General features: G+C 38.5%; 2 protein-coding genes across 2 annotated transcripts; both read left to right on the top strand.

The window, feature by feature from the left end:
• The first annotated feature begins 266 nt into the window (after positions 1 to 266).
• Positions 267 to 965, top strand: LOC124271729 (cell surface glycoprotein 1-like). Its single transcript, XM_046706893.1, has one exon. The coding sequence runs from the start codon at positions 267 to 269 to the stop codon at positions 963 to 965; it is 699 nt and encodes a 232-aa protein (XP_046562849.1).
• A 4,336-nt stretch (positions 966 to 5,301) lies between these two features.
• LOC124271738 lies at positions 5,302 to 13,583 on the top strand. The gene is made up of 4 exons (XM_046706904.1): positions 5,302 to 5,368; positions 11,253 to 11,450; positions 12,531 to 12,773; positions 13,331 to 13,583. Exons 1-4 carry the CDS (start codon positions 5,302 to 5,304, stop codon positions 13,564 to 13,566), a joined length of 744 nt encoding a protein of 247 aa, XP_046562860.1. The 3' UTR covers positions 13,567 to 13,583.
• Positions 13,584 to 20,703: the final 7,120 nt, after the last annotated feature.

The following is a 20,703-nucleotide window of genomic DNA, read 5'->3' on the forward strand; positions in this document are numbered from 1 at the left end:
ACCATTTTACCTTTCATGTGTACTAGTCAATTTAAACATATGCATACGCGCTGGCTATCGGATTTGAGCTGGTGTTGTTTACGTTTTAGAATACAATGAAAACAAATTTTGTGTGTGAATATATGCTTTCTCTGATTCTTTATAACACATTGCAAAAGGTTGAGACTTAATATGTTTCTTTTAACATATATAATCATGTCATAATTGCCCATTGACACTCACAATTGAATGATGCGCCTATAGACATACCAGTACAGAGTAATGACATGCCGGCACTGAGTGATGCACCTATAGACATACCAGTACAGAGTAATGACATGCCGGGACTGAGTGATGCACCTATAGTCATACCAGTACAGAGTAATGACATGCCGGCACTGAGTGATGCACCTATAGACATACCAGTACAGAGTAATGACATGCCGGGACTGAGTGATGCACCTATAGACATACCAGTACAGAGTAATGACATGCCGGGACTGAGTGATGCACCTATAGACATACCAGTACAGAGTAATGACATGCCGGGACTGAGTGATGCACCTATAGACATACCAGTACAGAGTAATGACATGCCGGGACTGAGTGATGCACCTATAGACATACCAGTACAGAGTAATGACATGCCGGGACTGAGTGATGCGCCTATAGACATACCAGTACAGAGTAATGACATGCCGGGACTGAGTGATGCACCTATAGACATACCAGTACAGAGTAATGACATGCCGGCACTGAGTGATGCACCTATAGACATACCAGTACAGAGTAATGACATGCCGGGACTGAGTGATGCACCTATAGACATACCACTACAGACTTATGGGCCTACAGAAATACCAGAACAGACTGACGCACCTATAGACATACCAGTACAGACTTATGCGCCTACAGAAATACCAGAACAAATTGATGCACTTATAGACATATGCGTCAATAGGCCTAAGGATACCAGAACAGACTGATGATTGACAACAAGTTCACACGACCACCATCTGTATCAAGTTTGGTCTGCCATGGGCATATTTCTGAAAATTCATCCCATCGGTGAACTGTATTGGGGCGACAATATATGGGTCCTTCCTTTTGGCCATTCTTATATTAATGTCCCACTGGTTTGGCACATAAATACATAAATCGCACTCCATCTGTGTGTGGCTTGGCTCTAGAAATTTGTAGTCAATTGTATTGATGTGTTCAGTAGTGGCCACACATAGGGAGGCTGCGACATGCTGGTTTCTGTTCTGTCCTAAACACAGAAGTACATGCTTGACGGCTGGTGGTAAACTGCAGACATGATGCAACTTCACATGATCCTCTCTGGGTATTCACTTCCGACCATACAAAGCATGTACCAACTTCACATGATCCTCTCTGGGCATTCACTTCCGACCATACAAAGCATGTACCAACTTCACATTATCCTCTCTGGGCATCCACTTCCGGACATACAAAGCATGTACCTCCCTTCGTGGCTAAATCGTATACAGTAAAATTGTAACAGTTCAATTCTTCATGTAGAAACGTTCACTGACAAGTGAGCATGGTGTATATAATGCAGCCTGCAGATCAAATGTGGCCACAAAAATGGATTTGTCCTTGTCATTGTACAGTTCGTACATTTTTTTTTTACATTTAATGTCGATGCCAAAAGCTTTCTGTTCATATCTCGACGGGTGTAATGAACATCAACGATTGGGAATGATTCTATGTGGTCTTGAACTATTTTTAGTGTATCGGTGGCAGTCTTGTTATGTGGCTCGTGGTGTCCCCTCTTTTCAGTCCCAGCAAACATCACCTGCTTATTATTTCGTAGAGCATGATTGATATAGGATTCACCAACATGCCAAGATTTTTCTGAAAAATGTTTTACAGACATTGTGTGGTTCCCCATCAAGTTGAAAAGTGTACGTTCGGTGAACTTGGCGTTTTTCTGTACAACATTTTCTTCTTCATTCAGGTATGTGCAAGTCTTCTTTTCTGTTGTGTTTGAACAAACGAAGTCTTTCTGTCTTGTGTATGAGGATAAGTTCCGAAAGGTTTTTAAAATACTTTGGGGGGTTCTTCAGAGATGTTTGCAGAACATTTGTACCTACAGTTAGAACAGTCGACTGCTTGTACAGATCTAGCTCACATAATATTCTCTTCCTGATTCATATATTCTTGTCCAGAGAGTCATAAGTGCTTCCTTTTATTTTTAATCAAGGTTTCAGGAGTTGCCCGACGTTTCCTGAATAATGTCTTCTTTGGAGGCGTGTTGAATAAACGCTTAACATCTTTCCTGTAAGACATTTGTAAGCTCTGGCCTCAAATGCGGTTGATTGTTTACCTGAGTCAGACAGCCCTTTATGGAGAGATGTTCTTTTGGCCTGGGGGATATTTTATAGAAAACACAATCTAGACTTTGATATAAACCATGGTACAACCTCTGTGGTTAAATCATCATTTTAAACCCTCATATATGATAAAGAATTGGTTTGTTCGTGGTCTACACAGTATCAGAGATATTTGTGGTGAAAGTGGCTTTCTCAGCTTTGAAAAAATCCATCAGGCGTACAGAATAAAAGGAACTTTCCTAGATTTTCAACGTTTATTACACAATATCCCAGATACATGGAAGCATCTTATTAGAAACAAAACACAAAATTTATGTCAGCTAAATAGCAACAGTATTAATTTCGATATGATGTCAAATGATACAAGCTCATGGATGTTTTACGATAAGTTAATTAAGAATGATAATATTCCCAAAGTATTAGAACATTGGAACTTTGTTTTCGATAATGATATCAACTGGAAAGAAGCCTTTGTTTGTTATAGGAAATGTACAAATGATTGTAAGCTATTAGACTTTCAGTACAGATTTATTAACGGAGTAATAATATACACAAAAACAGAGTTACTGAAAATGAGGTTAGTTGAAGATAAACTATGCTCTTTTTGTAAAACAGAAATATTTTACATGTCTTCTATGAATGTCAGATTGTTTTCATTAAGAGAATTTCATTAATAACTATTTCGAAAGTAATCTGAAAGTCACAAAATACTGTGTAATGTTTGGGTCTTACTCATAGCCAAAAGATTTATCTACATCTTAAGTCTTCAACAGGTGTCCCCATCATTTGACAGATTTGTCTCATCAATAAAGGACATTTGTAAAATTGAATAACTCATAGCAAGAAATAATAACAGATATAGTGACTATAAAAAAATGGAAGGAACTGCCTGAACTATCCTTTGAAGCGCCATAAAATAATCAATTCCAGTGTTGTCAGCTATCACTTTAATTTTATGTAGTGTCATTGTGAATTATATATAGTATAAATAAAGTAATCTGTTAAAACTTGTTCGTATCCATTACGCTTATGCATGACCTGAATAACATGACCGAATTATTGATCACTGAAATGTTTATTGTCCATACATCATGTCTGCCTTATACATGCATGTATGAAAAGGAATAATAAAGGAAAAAAATAAAAATAAAAAAAATAACTCGCACACACGACCTAGTGTATGTTGTCTATCTCATTACACTTCACGGCAAAAACAATGATTCTGTTGAATAAAACCAAAATTCAAATATTAAAATTAAAACAGATTAAAGTTAAAGCAACAATGTCAGGCTATTATCTGTTCGAGGAATTTATCCATCAATATCCACAAAAGGAGTGATATGCCAGTCATTTGCAGCTGTTCCAAGTGATGTGTCTTTTAACAGTCTAATATGCGAAAAAGTGATATATCGTTTCAGGTTTTCACATTGGTGTATAGTCTCATTGGTCACCCAAGATAACACACCTGGCAACTAATTGCATAATGTCCGCCATTCTTTAAAAAAAAGTAATTTAGTTAGCCAATAATGAGCAATCAATCAATGTATTGGCGGTTAATCCTTTGAGAGAAGACACTTTACGACAGAGTGTATTCAGTATAGATTAGTAAATCTACATAAACACTACCTTTTGACAAATCCACTGTGCAAGATAAAAGTAATTTATCAATCAGCGTGTTATCGGTCAATCCTTTGACCGATGTTTGTTTTGTAACTCGGCTGATAATTCTTCTCGCTGCAATTCCATGCGCATATTACATAACATGAAATACATTTTCCACATCAGACCTTTATTTATAATGCTGAGTATTTACTCCAGACACAAGAAATGCCAAATGGGAACCTATGTCGGGTAATCTAAGTGGTGTTACCACTAATTATACCTGTTATAAATTCGTTAACTGACCATCAAGTGAATGATGACAAATAACATGTGTAAGTTTATACCACCTAACACGGGTTACAACAAGGGAGTCTTAATTGCTGTATTGCATGCAACTTTAATTGCATGTAAAAAACTTGTGGGCCGACACCGTTTTGAGAATACGAACAGAACTTCATTGAGGCAAAAACAAATACATATAATCATTTGCTGTGTGATAAAACTGTATGTACCTATTTACTTAAGTAAATTCTAGCAATGGCAAAGTTGGATTGTTTAGTTTACGGATTCAAATAAATCAAATGTCAATTTTTAATATCATACGTAATAGACGTCATATTTTTACATGACATGACAGAAATGGGATCAATTTGGATCAGTCATTATACCATCCAGGCATTAGAAAACCTGAAAAAGCCCACACTGCTTTGATACTTTATTACAATCTGACAAGAACTACTGGGGATATTTTCAAATAACGGCATCTGATGGGTATACACCCTTCCTAATTTCGCACTGTTTAGGTTGAAGAAATTAACCGTACCCGTGATGAGCGAGGCCGATCATCGTTTTCACTGTCACAGTGTCACTAGGGTATGGCTCGAACAAATAAGGCCTAGCGACCCCAAGCAATTTTGACAGAATCGTCTTTGAAAACAAGTTGTAACTCGGAAGCTAGGCAAAGCAGGTGACAAAATTAAATGACAGTAGATTATGAGAACATATAGCTTTCATTTTTCACAACAACTGTCACGATTTCAGGTTTATACAAACCTGTAAACAAGATAATTTACCCCCCTGAAATGTACATGAATTCTACATCGCCCCTCATATGTATACCTCACATTACGTCACGGAGACGCGCCCCTCTGGTTGGTGGAAATTTCGTTCGAGGGTGAGAATTGTGCACTGTTGTCAAAAAGGTCGATTTAAGTTAATTAAAGATCGAAATGAGTAGTTCTAATGACGGGGTTTCATTTATAATGATGCTAATCAGTGATTTATGTATTTGTACCCCCCTAGAGTATATGCGATCTTTAAGGATTGTCTTTCTCATTCACATTGTGGATGCAGAAGACGAACGATGTCGGCTCGTATACTGGCCACATTAACATTCTGTCTTAGTTTAACGAGACTGCAGAGCACACATGGTGAGTATTTTATCTTTGAGTGTTTAATGTTTGATGAAAAACCAAAAGTACCTAATGAGTTTGTTGAGGGACATGTAGAGGTTGGTATTCAAGTATAAGACAAAATATCATGAATGTCAACTCCTTTATCATTCACCTGACGAAGTGGCATGGAAAAGTCTGTAAACGTTGTACATAAAATAAAGAATTGACTTCCATAATATGTTGTCTTATACAAAATACCTAGCTGAACAAAGACAGTCACAGCTAAAGCGTCACTGAGTATTCATTGAGATATGTAATCAGGGGTGATTGTGTTTAGAGGACCATCCTTGATTATGCTAACAACATGTAAAGGATATCATTTATATAATTCTTCACCACGATTAGCCGCATGACGGATGTGCCACGTCAAGTGTTCACTCACTACAAAGTCTAGGATGTGAACAAAGTGAAACTAAAATCACCTTTCTGAGGTGACATGTACCCGATTCGTTGCTTTAAACTATAACCTGTGATTTGATAAAACACAGGATTCTGTGCTGCTATACCATCCAAGGAACATGGACAGCAGTCATTCTTGATTTTGCAATTCAGTGGAGGTTCAAATCTTTGAAGGGCCTTTAGAAGTGGAATGCATACGAAAAGCAAGATTTATGGGTGTCAACTTCTTTATTGTGAATAATACGACGTTTCGGAGTGTATTCTTCCTCACTTGACGAAGGAGCCAGCACAGTTTGAGAGCCCGTTAAACACTTTAGATTGACACCACAATGTAAACCACAATGTAAAACGTGGCTACAGGTCGCTAGACCCGTGAAGATCCGGGTTAGAATTGATCTTCAATAACCAGTGCTTGTAGTAAGAGGCGATTAACGAGATCGGGTGGTCAGGCTCTCTGACTTGTTTGATGCACGTCATCGTATCCCAGTTGCATAGATCGATGCTCATGTTGTCAATCACTGGATTGTCTGGTTCTGACTCGTTTATTTACATGCTGTCGCCATTTACCTGGAATATTGCTGCGCGCAGCGTTAAACAGATGCACAATGTCCTCAACTGACTCGTGAAGTTTTAATTAAATCTACTTGTCAAACGTATCGTATACTGATATTGGACTCCGTGAGTATTGTCATGCCTCTTGCAACCTTGTACACCTGGAGTAAAGGTCGGCTGAACAAGGAACAGAGAAGTGTCCAATTGCATTAGAGATCAGATAAAACTGTTTACGAGACACACACGATGCCAGTATATGCTAATCAATACTAGATGTTTACACAATCCATGTTTTGTTCATGAATTATTCATAGTGAAATTTACATGCCGTTTTTTGTGTATGTCTTTTCAGCTTTATGTTCATGCTGACGAACCGCATTCTATTGACGGGTGTTATGTATGCAGAGTGTAAAGAAAGCTTGATATCTCATGTCGGCTGCAATCAAATTCTGAGTTAAGAACTGTCTTTCTCATTCACATTGTTGATGCGGACGACGAACGATGTCGGCTCGTATACTGGCCACTCTGTCTTAGTGCAACGAGACTGCAGAACACACATGATGGGTATTCTATCTTTGAGTATTTAATCTTTGATGAAAAACAAAATGTACATAGCTGAAAAAAGACAGTCACATCTAAAACGTCTCTGAGTATTAATTGAGGTAATTAATCAGGAGTGATTGATTTAAAGACGCAATTATGTAAAGGATATAATTTGCATAATTTCTCTCACTACGAATAGCTGCAAAATTGTTGTGCAACGTCAAGCAATGTTCACTCACTACAAAGTCTAGGGCGTGAGCTGAACTCACCTTTCTGAGGCGACGTGTACCTCATTCCTACCTTTATATTACAAATGTTCTGTTACACCATCTAAAGAACGTGAATAGGAGTCATTCTTGATTTTTGCACTCATTCTTTACGTCTTTTTAGTTAATAAAGTATCTAACATAACAGTCAATTTGAATATCGCTAATTCCATGCTCAATGCATGCTCAAAGCGCACAGTTGTAAAAAAAGATTCAGAGAAGATAAGCTTGTCTTGAAAGAATAGGTTTTAAGGCTTGTGTTGAAGGTTGATAGTGATTCAGAGAGACGAATCATCTTAGGAAGAGAGTTCCAACATGAGACAGCGGCAAAGGCAAATGAACGTTGACAGTCCTTGACGCCGTGGGCGTGCTGGCTGAGGTGCCAGGCTAGTGATCCAGCGAGGTTGAGGTGTCGGGATCGAGCCCACCTGTGACCGGGTGTAAAAACCTTGGAGTCAACTTTGTGTGCAGACTCTTTCAGTGTTGTCACAAACCCTGGTGTACAGTACACAACCCTGTGCACTTAAAAGAACCCAAGAATCCGTTGGTATATGAACAGATGTTGGCCACATGAATACGTGTAAACGCCTAGTTGCGGGTACAGCAACGTGCAGTGAACTTGGACAAAATACTGTGACTATGTGTCCCAGTCCACCCAGCTGTGAATGGGTACCTTAGGATGAGAAAGCCACAATAAATCGGTGCGCCTAGTGGCTGCAAGAGTTGTATACTCCCCAGGGAGTTGAGATTGATAATATGATGTGCCGTTGAGATTAACATCCAGTGATCGAGGGGAAAACAACACCAGCGCCTTGAGCAAGCACTAGTTGCCTGGATATGTGCGCTATATAAATATCCTATAATAATAATGAGTTCTGACTTTAGGCATAGTAAGTAGTTGTTTAGATTCTGAGCGTAGGGAACGGGTGGAGACGTAGAGGGTGGGTAAGTCCGAAAGATAGGCAGGAGCTTGATTGTTTAAGCACTTGTAAGGTAGACAGAGGACTTTGTGAGACTGGAAGCCAGTGTAATTCCATTAGAATTGGCGTTACGTGGTCTCGTATGTCTCATCTTTGAGATGATTCTTGTAGCTGTGTTCTGCACTCACTGAAGCTTGTTTGTTAGGGTCTGAGAACTCTACTACAATAGTCCTGTCTCGAGATGACGAGGAAGAGAACTCGAATTTTGGTGGAATCGACTGTCAGATATTTTCTGATGCTCCAGATGTTCCTGAGTTGAAAATATGACGTTTTCACAGGATGATTGATATGCCTGTCAAAACGAAAGGTCTGGATCGATGATGACCTCAAGATCTTTGACAGATTCTGATAACGTAATAGTGCAATACCCAAACGTTAGCAAGTTCAAGTCTGCATGTTTTAGTTTTGCTTTAGATCCAATCAGCAAACATTCGGTTTTCGAATCGTTCAACTTCAACTTGTTGTTAGACGTCCAATCCTTGACGTCGTCAAATCACTGTGAAAGGCTCTCCGTAGCAGGGTTGACACTCAAGGCATCAGGTTTGAACATCTTCATCAGTGAACCATCAGCGTATTGATGGCGAAGAATATCATGATCTTTAACAACAGTGGCAAGGGGCTTTATGTACAGCGGAGTCTTGTAGCACTCCACATGTAAGGTCCTGAGGATCAGATAGACTTCCAGCAATGAATACAGATTGGTGTATCTGTGAAAGGTATGAGCTGAACCATGCAAGGGCCTATCTATAGATGTGATATTCAGCAATTGCTCCTTCCAGAAGTTTTGAAAAAATGACACATTTGAGACAAGCCTTGAGTTTTTTTTAAATTTTCAGAGTCTAAGGGTGATTTCTTCAAAAGAGGCTTTACTATGGCTGTTTTCAGAACTGACGGCATCTGTCCTGATTGGATGAAGGCGCTAATTAGGGAGACAACCACTGGTAATAGAATATCCAAGTTTTGCAGGAGGAATTGTATTGGAATCGGATCAAGATAGCAGGATGTTGGTTTGGATCTGTTTATGAGCTTGCTTTATGAGAAGGGTTCGAATTCACAAAGCAGGTTCTCTAGTGGCGCTGGAGTGTCATACTGGGTTGCTGGTTGTTGGTAGCATGGGAATGAGGATCGGATTGTGTTGATTTTGTCCATGAGATACTTGGAAAAGGTGTTTGCTACCACCAACGGGTCGCCAGTATCAGGAGGAACCTGATTGGTTATTTTTCCTATGAGAGAAAACATGTGTTTGTAGAGTGCCTTAGAATCTGTCATGGTCTCGAAAATATGTTTAGAAAGTCATTCTTCGCCTTTTTAATGGATATTAAACTTGATTCCTAGCTTTGCAGTAGATTTGTCTGTCCACCTCCAAACATGACTTCCGCCAACGTCTCTCTGCTGCTCTTCGATCAGCCTTAGCCTCGCTTATCTGTGAAAATCAAGTGGGAGTCAGGTCTGTGAGGTATGCGTTTGTCCTTTTTCGGGGCGTGTTTGTCCAGCAGCTCGAGAAGAACTTGGTTGTAAGCAGCAGCAAAACTTTCACAATAAGCAGGTGGATCAGACAGAAGATTTGAGTCCTAAAGGTCAGACCTGAACGCCGAGGAATCCATTTAACTGCAGCGAATTGCTATTACTAGGTACTGGGAAGAAATAGTGATCAGAGAGCTGTAGATCCACAGCTCTTGTACTTGTGATGAAATTAACTGACTCCCTAGTAATTACGTACACCCAGTCAAGAATGTGACCGTTCTTGTGTGTTGGGCCCTCAACAAGTGGACACAAATCCCTATTGGTTAACATATTTTCTAGGTTCACCGTGTCATGATTGGTCTTGTTATCATAATGATAACTGAAGTCTCCAAGAAGAACAGCCTTGATTTGTTGACGCAGATGTCATCCAAAAGCCCTGGAAATTCATCAAGGGACATGGCAGAAGTTAGCTTATATCTAGCAGAAAGAGGTGGATGGCATATCGCAAAGAAATCTGTTGAAATACTTCCATGACTGACAAGAAAGCTCATGAATTCCAATGAACTGACTTCTATGTAGACTTTGGCCTAAGTTTAACTTTTAATGTCTCTATACTGTCTCTGACACTGCGACTCTTCCGACACGTGACGGTCTTGTTTGATAGCTTGAGTCATAGCTCTAATTTTAGATTCATCATCCACAAATTGCAAACCTGTCTCTGTAAGAATCATGATATCAATGTTTCTGTCTAAATTAGTCTCCATAATGTCGTCGCATTTATTACGTGATGACTGAAAGTTCGAAAGGCATATTTTCAAAGTTGGTGGTAAATGCCGGGAGTGTACAAAACGAGGGCAGTACCGGCTGCATAAGACACCGGACGTTTGCCTAGTAATGTCTACATAATCTATTAAAGTCAACTTTGGTAGCGTCAGTTGTCTACTAATCCGTTAAATACATTAATCAAATACCATCAAGTGCCTTTGCTTGTCATGTTGGTGTTGTGGCCTAGTCATGTCATATAGATAGATTTCAAAAGATGGCATAAAAAATGAGTCCGAAGTTAAATGGATCTGTCGCGAACGTCCCATCATAGTGCAAAACAGAAGTTGTCAATGATAGAAATAATTTGTCCTTACTATTGATCATAAAAAATGTCACTCAAACAGTTTAAACCAAAGGGAATGAAATTAGAGATATAGCACCTCTTAGTCACTTTTGTATAATAATAATTCATTTGTTGACTAGTTGCTCACTGGACACTGAAATCAGAATCAGATTATTATTACCTCGATAACTCAAGCTGCCTGTGAAGCGCTAGAAGGTTAATAGTCACATGGCTTATCTCACCCATTTTCAGTTTGGTGAATACAGCAATTTTGAACACACGTGCTTCGTTGTGCTTTGTTGTGAGGCAGGACTGAAGTCCTTGAAACCCCTTAGGAGTCAAGCTGCCAAACACGGTCATCCATCCAAGGACTCTCCACGGTCATCGTTGCTTAACATCAACTGATTTTTTACCTGAGTTCTATACACAGGACCACATATAACTTTACAAAGATCATCATATGAGATAACTTTAACAAAGATCATCATATTTGCACAATTGAATCTGAGCATCCTTTTTATGTCAATAGTTCTTGTCTCTCCTTGTAGGTGAAAACATTGCTTTTGGTAAACTTGCCAAACAGAGTAGTACGAATCCAGGATATCCTGCAAGCCAGGCCCTCAATAATATATACTCCAACACGGGGTCGTTAACAAGCACTACGAATCCTTCCTGGTGGGAGGTGGACCTGAGAGGTTACTTTGATATCAGCAACATCACCCTCACAGCAGCCAACAATGGATGGGGTAAGGAACCGAAGTGTGACTATCTTTTACAGCAGTATGAAATATTTGTTAGAGACTAATTAACGTAGATATAAGTAAGGAGTTAAACAAGTTTTGAACAAAAGCAGGAACAAAAGATTCAGGACAACGAAAGAAAAATTGTTATGTTTATTTGTCGAAACCTCTGACTATAAACACACGCATAAACCCCCACCATCCCATCATCCATCACAAATCACTCATCACTCAGTCACTCTTACACACATCTCACAGAATATCGATAAAGGTACGTCAGAACGTGATCATTTTATTTTTCAACTAGTAATAATGTCAAATGGTCATTTCAAAACCAATATTGTGAATATTATCAAATTACCTTAAGCATACACATGTCTTCATTTCGTAACAAATATGCATTAGCTACTGTGAACTACTATATGTCCCGTTATATTGGAGGGGATGGGGATGGTTACAATGTCTGATTTTTTAAAACTGTGTCAATTATGCCCTTTCGGTTTACAACGGTCGTAATACCAATACTCAATACTTACTGACTTTCATCATTAATATACAAATGTCGAATGTGTACTATTTCTATGTTGCAGTTAAACACATGAGAAATGCCTACGTGGACATCACACATCGACCATCACACATCACGAATCGTCCGTCACACATCACACATCATCCATAACACATCACACATTGTCCATCACACATCGTCCATCATCCATCACACATCACCCATCATCCATCACACATCACACATCACACTCACACACACACACACACACACACACACACACACACACACACACATTACAGAATTTGATCATTATATTTTTGAAATAGTAAGCATGTCAAATCATCCTTTTAATACCAATATCATAGATATTAACAAATTATACATATGTCTTCATTTCGTAACAAACATGGCATTTTTTGACAGTGAGCTATTTTATGACCCGTTATATTGGAGGGATGGGTGTAGTTGCAATGTCTGATTCTTTAAAACATTGTGTCATTGTTACACCTTTGTTCCTTACACATTCTTGATTAATATACGAAATGTGTCTAAAATGTACTATTTCTACGTTGTAGGCGTATACATGAGAAATGCCTACGTGGAAGTGATGGACAAAGATGTCAGCCTCTGCTCTGACGCCCAGGTGGAGTGGTGTGGGAATGTGTCAAGCACTGTCGCCAAGAAAGAGAAATTCATCTTCACTTGCAATGTCCCTTTCCCCATTCGCTTCATCCGTGTCACAAGGCGTTCTACATCAACTAATCATTTGAATATCGGACATGTTGATGTACAAGGTGTCGGGGCTACGAAGCGATATCGTGAGTGTTCTGCTTTTAGATCGTGACTGATCTATAATTTCCATAACAGCTTCATATCTGATGTTACTTTCTTCATGTCAGCACACATAATAATATAACACTTCACTAGACGTCCCTTCGACCTTTTACCATGTTCAGTTTATTGTCATGATTAGAGTGCTAATGTGGTAGTGGTACAGTATCCTATGGCACCGTAGCTGATGCTTATAGTTGACCTAAAACCGGTGAAGATCCGACTTAGAATTGGTCTTCAGCAACCCATACTTCTCATAAGAGGCGACAAATGGGATCGAGTGGTTAGGCTTGCTGACTTGGTTGGAACATGTCAGTGTCTCCAAATCGCGTAGATCTACACCCATGCTTCTGATCACTGGACCTGGATCCATTACAATGTTAGCTGATACTGATAGTTTTTACTATTTACTGTAATGTTTCTGGACAACTAGCATTTTGGGCGCAATATTTTTTTAAAGATCTCACTGAAGGAAATATATGTATTGGACAGAATGATTAGAAATATGGATGAATTCACTATCTCAGTTTCATGTTCTCTCCAGGATCCTACTACACACCAACGATGGGGAGAAAGGTGACCAAACCATCCATGACTACATCAGCCGTAACAGCAGGAGAATGTGGCATCCTTTGTCACCGAAATCATTCATGCATCGACTTCAGCTACAGCGAAACTGCGTCGACCGAATCCAACTGTCTGCTGACCTACGAGGTCGTAACGCAGTATTCTGTGGCAAGGAATGACTGGACCATGTACACCGTGGACAACTGTCTGTAAAATCCTAACTCAAAGTGAAATTTTAACCTAAGGATGGAGCTTGAGAACAGAAGTGGACCATACTGATGAAAAAATACTTACTATGTTTACTGTTATCACACAAAACAAAACATTACTTAGGTGTACGACTTCTCTTTGCATTAGATCTCGAATGTAACATCTTATAATAGGTTTAATAGCCGGTATGGAGAGATAACGTCAAAATCAGTATTAGCAGTCACAATATGGCGTTTGATACAATTCCCATGTGAGGGAACGAAATTGTTTATGTTTTTTGTTTGAAAAAAACCCCAAAACAAACAAAAAAGAAACCTGTTCTTCATGGAGGTGCTTAAACAGAGTCAAAAGCAGGATTCGAGAGAATCCAACGTAATTATTGTAATGTGGTGAGGAGACAATTTAATGTAGCGTTGTTTTAGAATAGACTCATAAGCCTCGCCAGAGAAGCTATTAAACAGGATATGTTGGAAAGGCACCAAGAGATATAGTCCGAGTACTTGGTTTTTCTAGATTTAAAGATTTAAAAGATTACACTTGTCAGCATCAGCATATACAATGGGTCCATAGTCCAATCTAGAATGTATTGGCAACTTATATAAGTGGAGAAGGGTTACCTGATCCCTTCCCATTTTTAATTTGGGTCGACTTTCAACAAACCACAGTCATTTAGTCTTCATGTATGTTCTATCTTGGAAAAACGTCCAATAATGGAAACGTCAAAAGTTTTAACCCCATTTGTCCCTTTATCATGTGAATTGGAGTACCATCTACAACATACCAGTGTCTTTGTGGGGTTTAATGTTTCGACAGAATTATACACAGTTTCTCTTGGTCTGAGAAGATGTAAAGCCATAATCAAATGAAAATTATGAATTTTATTACGACAAACTTGCACACGTCTTTCAATGTTATGCATATTCTTACCACGACATGTAATATTATAATAATCCACAAACAAATCACCATCAATCCAGTCATACTGTGGATCATACCAATACTTGTGGATCCTGACAATTGTCATTTGATATAAAAGAAGACACACGGTCTTTCAAACTGAAAGCATCTAAATTTTTTACAATGTCATGCTTCCATGTAGTATCCATTTTGAAAAAGGTTTGATACAACATACTGGATATTTACAATGCCATTGAAGTTTTGAATGAATGATTCTAACCAGTAGTTTTTATACTTCTTAGGAAACCACGATGTATGTTTGCATAATGGTTTCCTGAAACCATATTTGTCTGTTATTTACAATGCCTTCCATGGTTTTGCGAGGAAAGCTAATGAAGTTAGACGGATCTATATCATTCCAACCAGACATAGGTATAGGAACAACAATCTCATGGCGTCACGAAGGAGGAAAATGCCCTGCTGTCTTAATATGATAATGGAAGCGACAAAACCCTTTCCACATTCATAATAAATCACTGCTAAAAGTCGATTGTACAGTTATGACTATATCATTTGCATGTATTTGTTTCAGCTGTATGTCTTACAGATGTACGATGTTGTTATAAACTAATCCAGTGATTGTCACCATGCAATACGATGGCGTGAGGTTTCAAATGATTAATTCAGAGACTATCAATTCTGCCTAACATTCATCTAATTTTCCAACATAATACGTTTATCTCCATTCTACCATAACCGATTTAAAATCGAACTCCTTCCTTCCGCGGAAGATACTGCAAAATCCGGCATGTTGCGAGAGGCGAATTGAACTCATCTGTGAAGGGAGTGGAAGGTGCCGTTCGTATTTTTTTAAACATTGCAACATATATAATATTCTGTCCAAAGAAAACTAACTACTGTTTTTTCAATGCAATAATGTAATACCTAAGAGCTTGGCTTATATAATTCCAACTCCACACGACCGAAACCAGCCAATTGTTTTGCGTGCCGTGTTACTCTAACCCCCTGGCCACACTATAATGGAATCGTCTGACCTACTTATTTTTCTTGGAAGTGCAGTTTGTAGTTGTTGACAGTTACGCAACAGTTTGAAATGACGGACAGCCAGTGTTTACATTTTGAGTGACAGTGGAAAATACTTCACTGACTGTCGAATCTGAACCCTGCAGAATCGAAGAATAGATCCTTTTCTGATCGACCTACGACCTGTAACTATTCAAAGATTTGTATGACCAGCGAGTGTGGATCATGATTTCACTTACATAGGCTGTAGGTGCCTCCACCCCGGCATGCGATGAAAAGAGTGACAGTGCTGCTTTGTGTACATGCGACTAACTTGGGATTCCTTGGAACATTGTTTTCATCAATTTGGGACTGGATTGTGGCCACACTTTTTTCAAAGTGTACGAACATAGATCACCAGCAGTGACAGCCTTGTGGGGAGGCTGGCAGAGAGTAGAATTCTGGTGGTTCAAGTTTTTACATGTATTTTTTTAACGATGCAACGGGACATGATGGAGTGTGAGAGGCATAAATTTTGTGTTTCGCGTGACGGTTATCTTGCGAATTTCCTATTCTTATGATTCTAAACGGAAACCAATATACCATTTACCTGGTAGGTAAATGTTTAGTAAGGATTTGCTACACATTTTGTATAGATAGGGATGAAATTTACAAGGCTTTCTGATTTACATGTTAGATATTGTTTTTTTATGTTTGAGGCAGTGTATTGTAATCGAGTTTGAATATTTTTATTATAGAAGGTTATATGATAGTGAGGTTCCCTAACAATTGTGGAGGAAAAATCATATAATAATTGTTTTATCAGCATTTCCATCACGTCTGTTGTGTTGATATTAGCCATGTTGGTGGTCAAGCTGATGCGGCAGTGTTGTATACGTGTGCAGTGAAGCGGTCATGAAATCAGACGAATTTTCAATCCAACATTGATAGCGTCTAATTTTATTGATTGACCAATCAAAATCGAACAATTTCACGTAGCCATGATAGAATGTTGTATCGTTTAAGTAAAGGCCATCAGTTTTGTGGAATCAAAAACAAACAATCTCTTAACGGTCACATGCAACGTAAAATACAACTTTGCAGTATGGACTTACCGAAACAAATCATCAAAAATGCAAATTCAACTTATAAAGTTGAAAAATAACGAGATGAAAAAAACCGCGCGAAGTCGTAGTTCAAACGATTCACTAACTTTCCCCCAACGCTTGGGTGAACTGAAGTGGTTTCAACAGCTAGGCTGCGCTCAGAGCACATGCGCAGTGAAATACGTTCGCGGAGCTTAGAAGCGGGTTGTCCGGTGAATATTCGGTGAAGGCTTTGGTGTGAGCTATTTTTCTACTGTTTTGTTGATATTTCACAGGTGCGAGCTTTTTATATGTTATTACAGTAGATTACCGATTTAACTGTTTATATAATTTCATTTGTCTATTTCACCGCACGTTCTTCTTACCGAGACACTTTCTCAGTTCGATACTTAAAAGCAATGTCATTATTTAGCATCGACAGAATTTCTAACTGTGATATAGATATGTCGTTGTCACAGACAAAACTCAAAGTCTGTTTTATTGGCACCTATGTGTCTGCCTGCCGTCTGCTAATGACAATATTCAATACACAATTTCAATCACTGACCACATGCCATTTGAACTTAACACCTATCAGGCTATACACCGTAAACAAAACGCATTAATTTATGGCCCGAGTTCGGTCTCTGTCACATTATGTAATTACACAGATAGGCAGGTGTGATACTTGTACACATGACATGTTATGATGTCTGTTGATTGCAAAATGTTATACACAAAAAATGTGCATGTATTTACAAAACCCAACATCTCTATATATACACAGGGCATCTACAAATGAACCAGAGTAAACACTTGAGTGCACACCCACCCGCTCTGACTGGGTTCGGTATCCCGGCTGCTTCGTTTCTTGGGAAGTAAACCCAAGTACAAAATATTGCACATTTGATTTGCGATTGTACGCTTATAATTTTGTTTTTATGTATTTTCATAACCAGCAATGTATATCATATGTCGTGAATAAGTGATAATTGTGTTTTAATTATGTTTGAAGTTTTGGTTGGATGTGGCCTTTAAGCAACTTCAAAACTTGGAAAAGGTTTAAAATTCTTTACCATTGAGTTACAAGATGAAAACACTAAACATATTAGATCCCTAAACCATGAACATCAAATATGTTCTTGAATGAGTTTATATTATGAGATCAAGCCACTCATACAAAGTTCATCTGTTGGAGTCATGAACTTCAACACAGATCTGAGGTTTGAAGCTTTCTCCTTGGCAGTTCATGTTTTTTGGAACAAGGTTTGACTGTCGGCCATTTTTTAGCACAAGCTCCTCTAGGTGGAGACGACATCCTCCTCATATCCTGTTCTCGAGTACGCACTGATGCACGATTGAATTCAGCATTCACCTCAAAAGATTTACGGTATTTCACCCCCAAAAGATCACTGGCGTCATAGATCATGTGTTTGACCTTAGAGAAAGGGATGGCCTTACAGTTTAGAGTTCTTTTGCCTCCAGATATCTTTTGAAATGATGCTTTTGCATCTGTATTATCACAACTGGATTCCGCATTGCACGTTTAAAGCTCTTGATTACTCCAAGAGGACTGAAAACGTCAGCATTACTGAATGCTTGAGTGGCCTGATTCGTAAAACTTTTGCTGGGCTGACGGAACACATTGTTTTTTTAATAAGATCTTTGAGAGCAAATATCATCCCAGAATTACGGTTTTGTGACACACATGAATTAGACCACAGTGTCAGGTGTTCAGGAGAATGATCTGCTCTGATCCTGTCAAGAATAGCACAAAGAGCACTTGTCATTTCATTGGCTCCTCTTCCAGATAGTGTCTCATGCCAAAGTGCACAGTATGCTGTAGGGCCTATCGTGTTATGTGCCGTAACGTTGTACACAGCAAGTTTTCTGCGGTAAAAGAAGCTTGATATATTGGCTCTGGGACAAGTAATAACGTTCTGGAGGTCAAAGCAGACTACGATGCTGTTGATCTGTCTCTGTATGTCTGTATCTCGTTCTGAGTGTTTTGTTGCGATTTTGGAATGAATATGTAGATCATGATCTGTTTTGAGAGTCTCATCCAGAAGATTGTACTTTCCTTCATTCTAACTTCCTCACACCTATCACGGATATCCATTTTGGGGGTATGGAAGTCCAAATTGAATTCTGTGTTGAATATGAGGCGCTACATGTGCTCTTTGACAGGATTCTGTTTTCCCTGTTCACACTTTTCTAGATAGAGACGGTACATTTTAGTTAATGAGAGATCTTTATCCAAGTACAGTTTCTTGCTGGATTGCCTGCAGCACTGAGATTCCATTGTGGGAAACGATTTTATATAGTTTCTGACAAAGTCTTTGGCATCAGAACTGATTCAGCTTTTGTCAGCTTTTCTCGTTGATCACCAGATAAAGGATTTGCTGTTTCAAAGTTGTGTTTCTTCTCAAAAAAGTAGGACACTCGCCACTGGGATACTTGCAGGATGGTGAGATAGAACTCCTTACAAACACGTATCTTGTTGTCATTGATGTAGAAATAGTATTCATATGAATACGATATTCTACTCTCCTCCTTTTCAGTTCTTGTTCTTTTTCCTTACACCTTTCCATAGTTTTATTATAGAAATGACCTTTTTGGTCATCGGGAAAAGACCAAATAGTATTAAAAATGGCTGCCTTCTCTTCTGGGCTAATTTTATGGGCACATTTGAATTTGCATTTTCCGTTACAGTCTTTTGTTGTTTTTTGTTTGCCTTTCAGAATTTGTAATCCACGAGTGGAGACATATTCTTCGCCTGATTGTCCGAGGATTGTCCTTTGTTGTTTTTTTTCCATGATGCTGGTTGTCTCTTACGTTTTCGGAATCTTGGGGGATCAATCAATTCTTCATGATCTGCAGAATTTGATTCATTTGTGTGTGAAGTTGAAACTTCAACAATTTGAGAAACATGAATTTCTGTTGTTTGGATTGATGGATTACATTTATTCGTAGTCTGATCAGAAGACACTGCATTGCCATCATTGCCCATCAAAATGACCGGTTGTACCTCATAAACATTATCATAATCCTCAGAATCACGAAAAGATGAAAAATATGTGATATTGACAAATGTTCTATGTCCAACAAACATAGTAGGAAAACATGATATACTCTTAGAACCAAAGTATTCTATCTCCATGTCAAACTTAGTATAGCAAACACCTGTTTCTAATGATAATAATGTTTGTATGAATATTTTTGGCTCCATAAATTGACGAAAGTGTTACGATCTAAGGCGAGCATCACGTGCAATATGTGTATCCGAATATGTGTAGTTTCAGTAAACTGGTCTTACACCTCGATAACTTGTAAACTCAATTGATATTGTTGATACACAAATATAGAGCCTACTCATCTGACAACTGCTTAAAGATGGCAAGTTATTGGTATGCAGAATGCTGACATGTCGTTGAGGGCTATTGCAAGAGATATTGGTTGTGGTCCATCGACTATCAGCCGAATGACAACTACTATGGAGGATAGAACTCCATGTTGCCGTTTGGCAAACAGATTAGTCCGAAATGGCACAACTGGGTCGGGCATAGAGCCTAACGACCTTCTAGATGTCCAATGTCATTCTCAGAGCATAAAGCAGCAAGAATATCTTAGTGTTAGTTTTCATGTCACTTGAATTTGATTTCACTGTTAAGGGTCCACTGATCAGAGGAAAGTCGATTTCTTATTGTCTGATAGCCGACATAAATTATTCTGCATTCCAAAGTCTTTTGTTGGTTTGCTGTTTCTGATGTCAGTAGAAATAATTATACTTTCACTTTTTTTAATCAAAACACAGTTGAGTATATTTAAATTCTAGGCTACAGATATGTTTAATATTACCAGATACATCAGATCTGTGTTTTGTATAACAGATTTATTTACTTTGTATATTCTGAGACAGACAGTAGTACTTCATGAACCACAGAAAAAAATGTTAGCTGAGTTGAATTTCCAGTAAACTGAAGATGATTCTTACGACATAAATGAATGGTCTCCTATATTTACTTACTTCCATGTTATCATAAAGTCTTTACTAGTTAAACTTAAGCAGCATTTTCGATATTTTTTGGACAATTGCGTTCGAGCATATTCATATCCGGTTTAGGATTGGTCTTCA

This window comes from Haliotis rubra, unplaced genomic scaffold (genome assembly GCF_003918875.1).
Source record: "Haliotis rubra isolate DU_JTF1 unplaced genomic scaffold, ASM391887v1 Scf1029, whole genome shotgun sequence".
In the NCBI taxonomy this organism is placed as follows: domain Eukaryota; kingdom Metazoa; phylum Mollusca; class Gastropoda; order Lepetellida; family Haliotidae; genus Haliotis; species Haliotis rubra.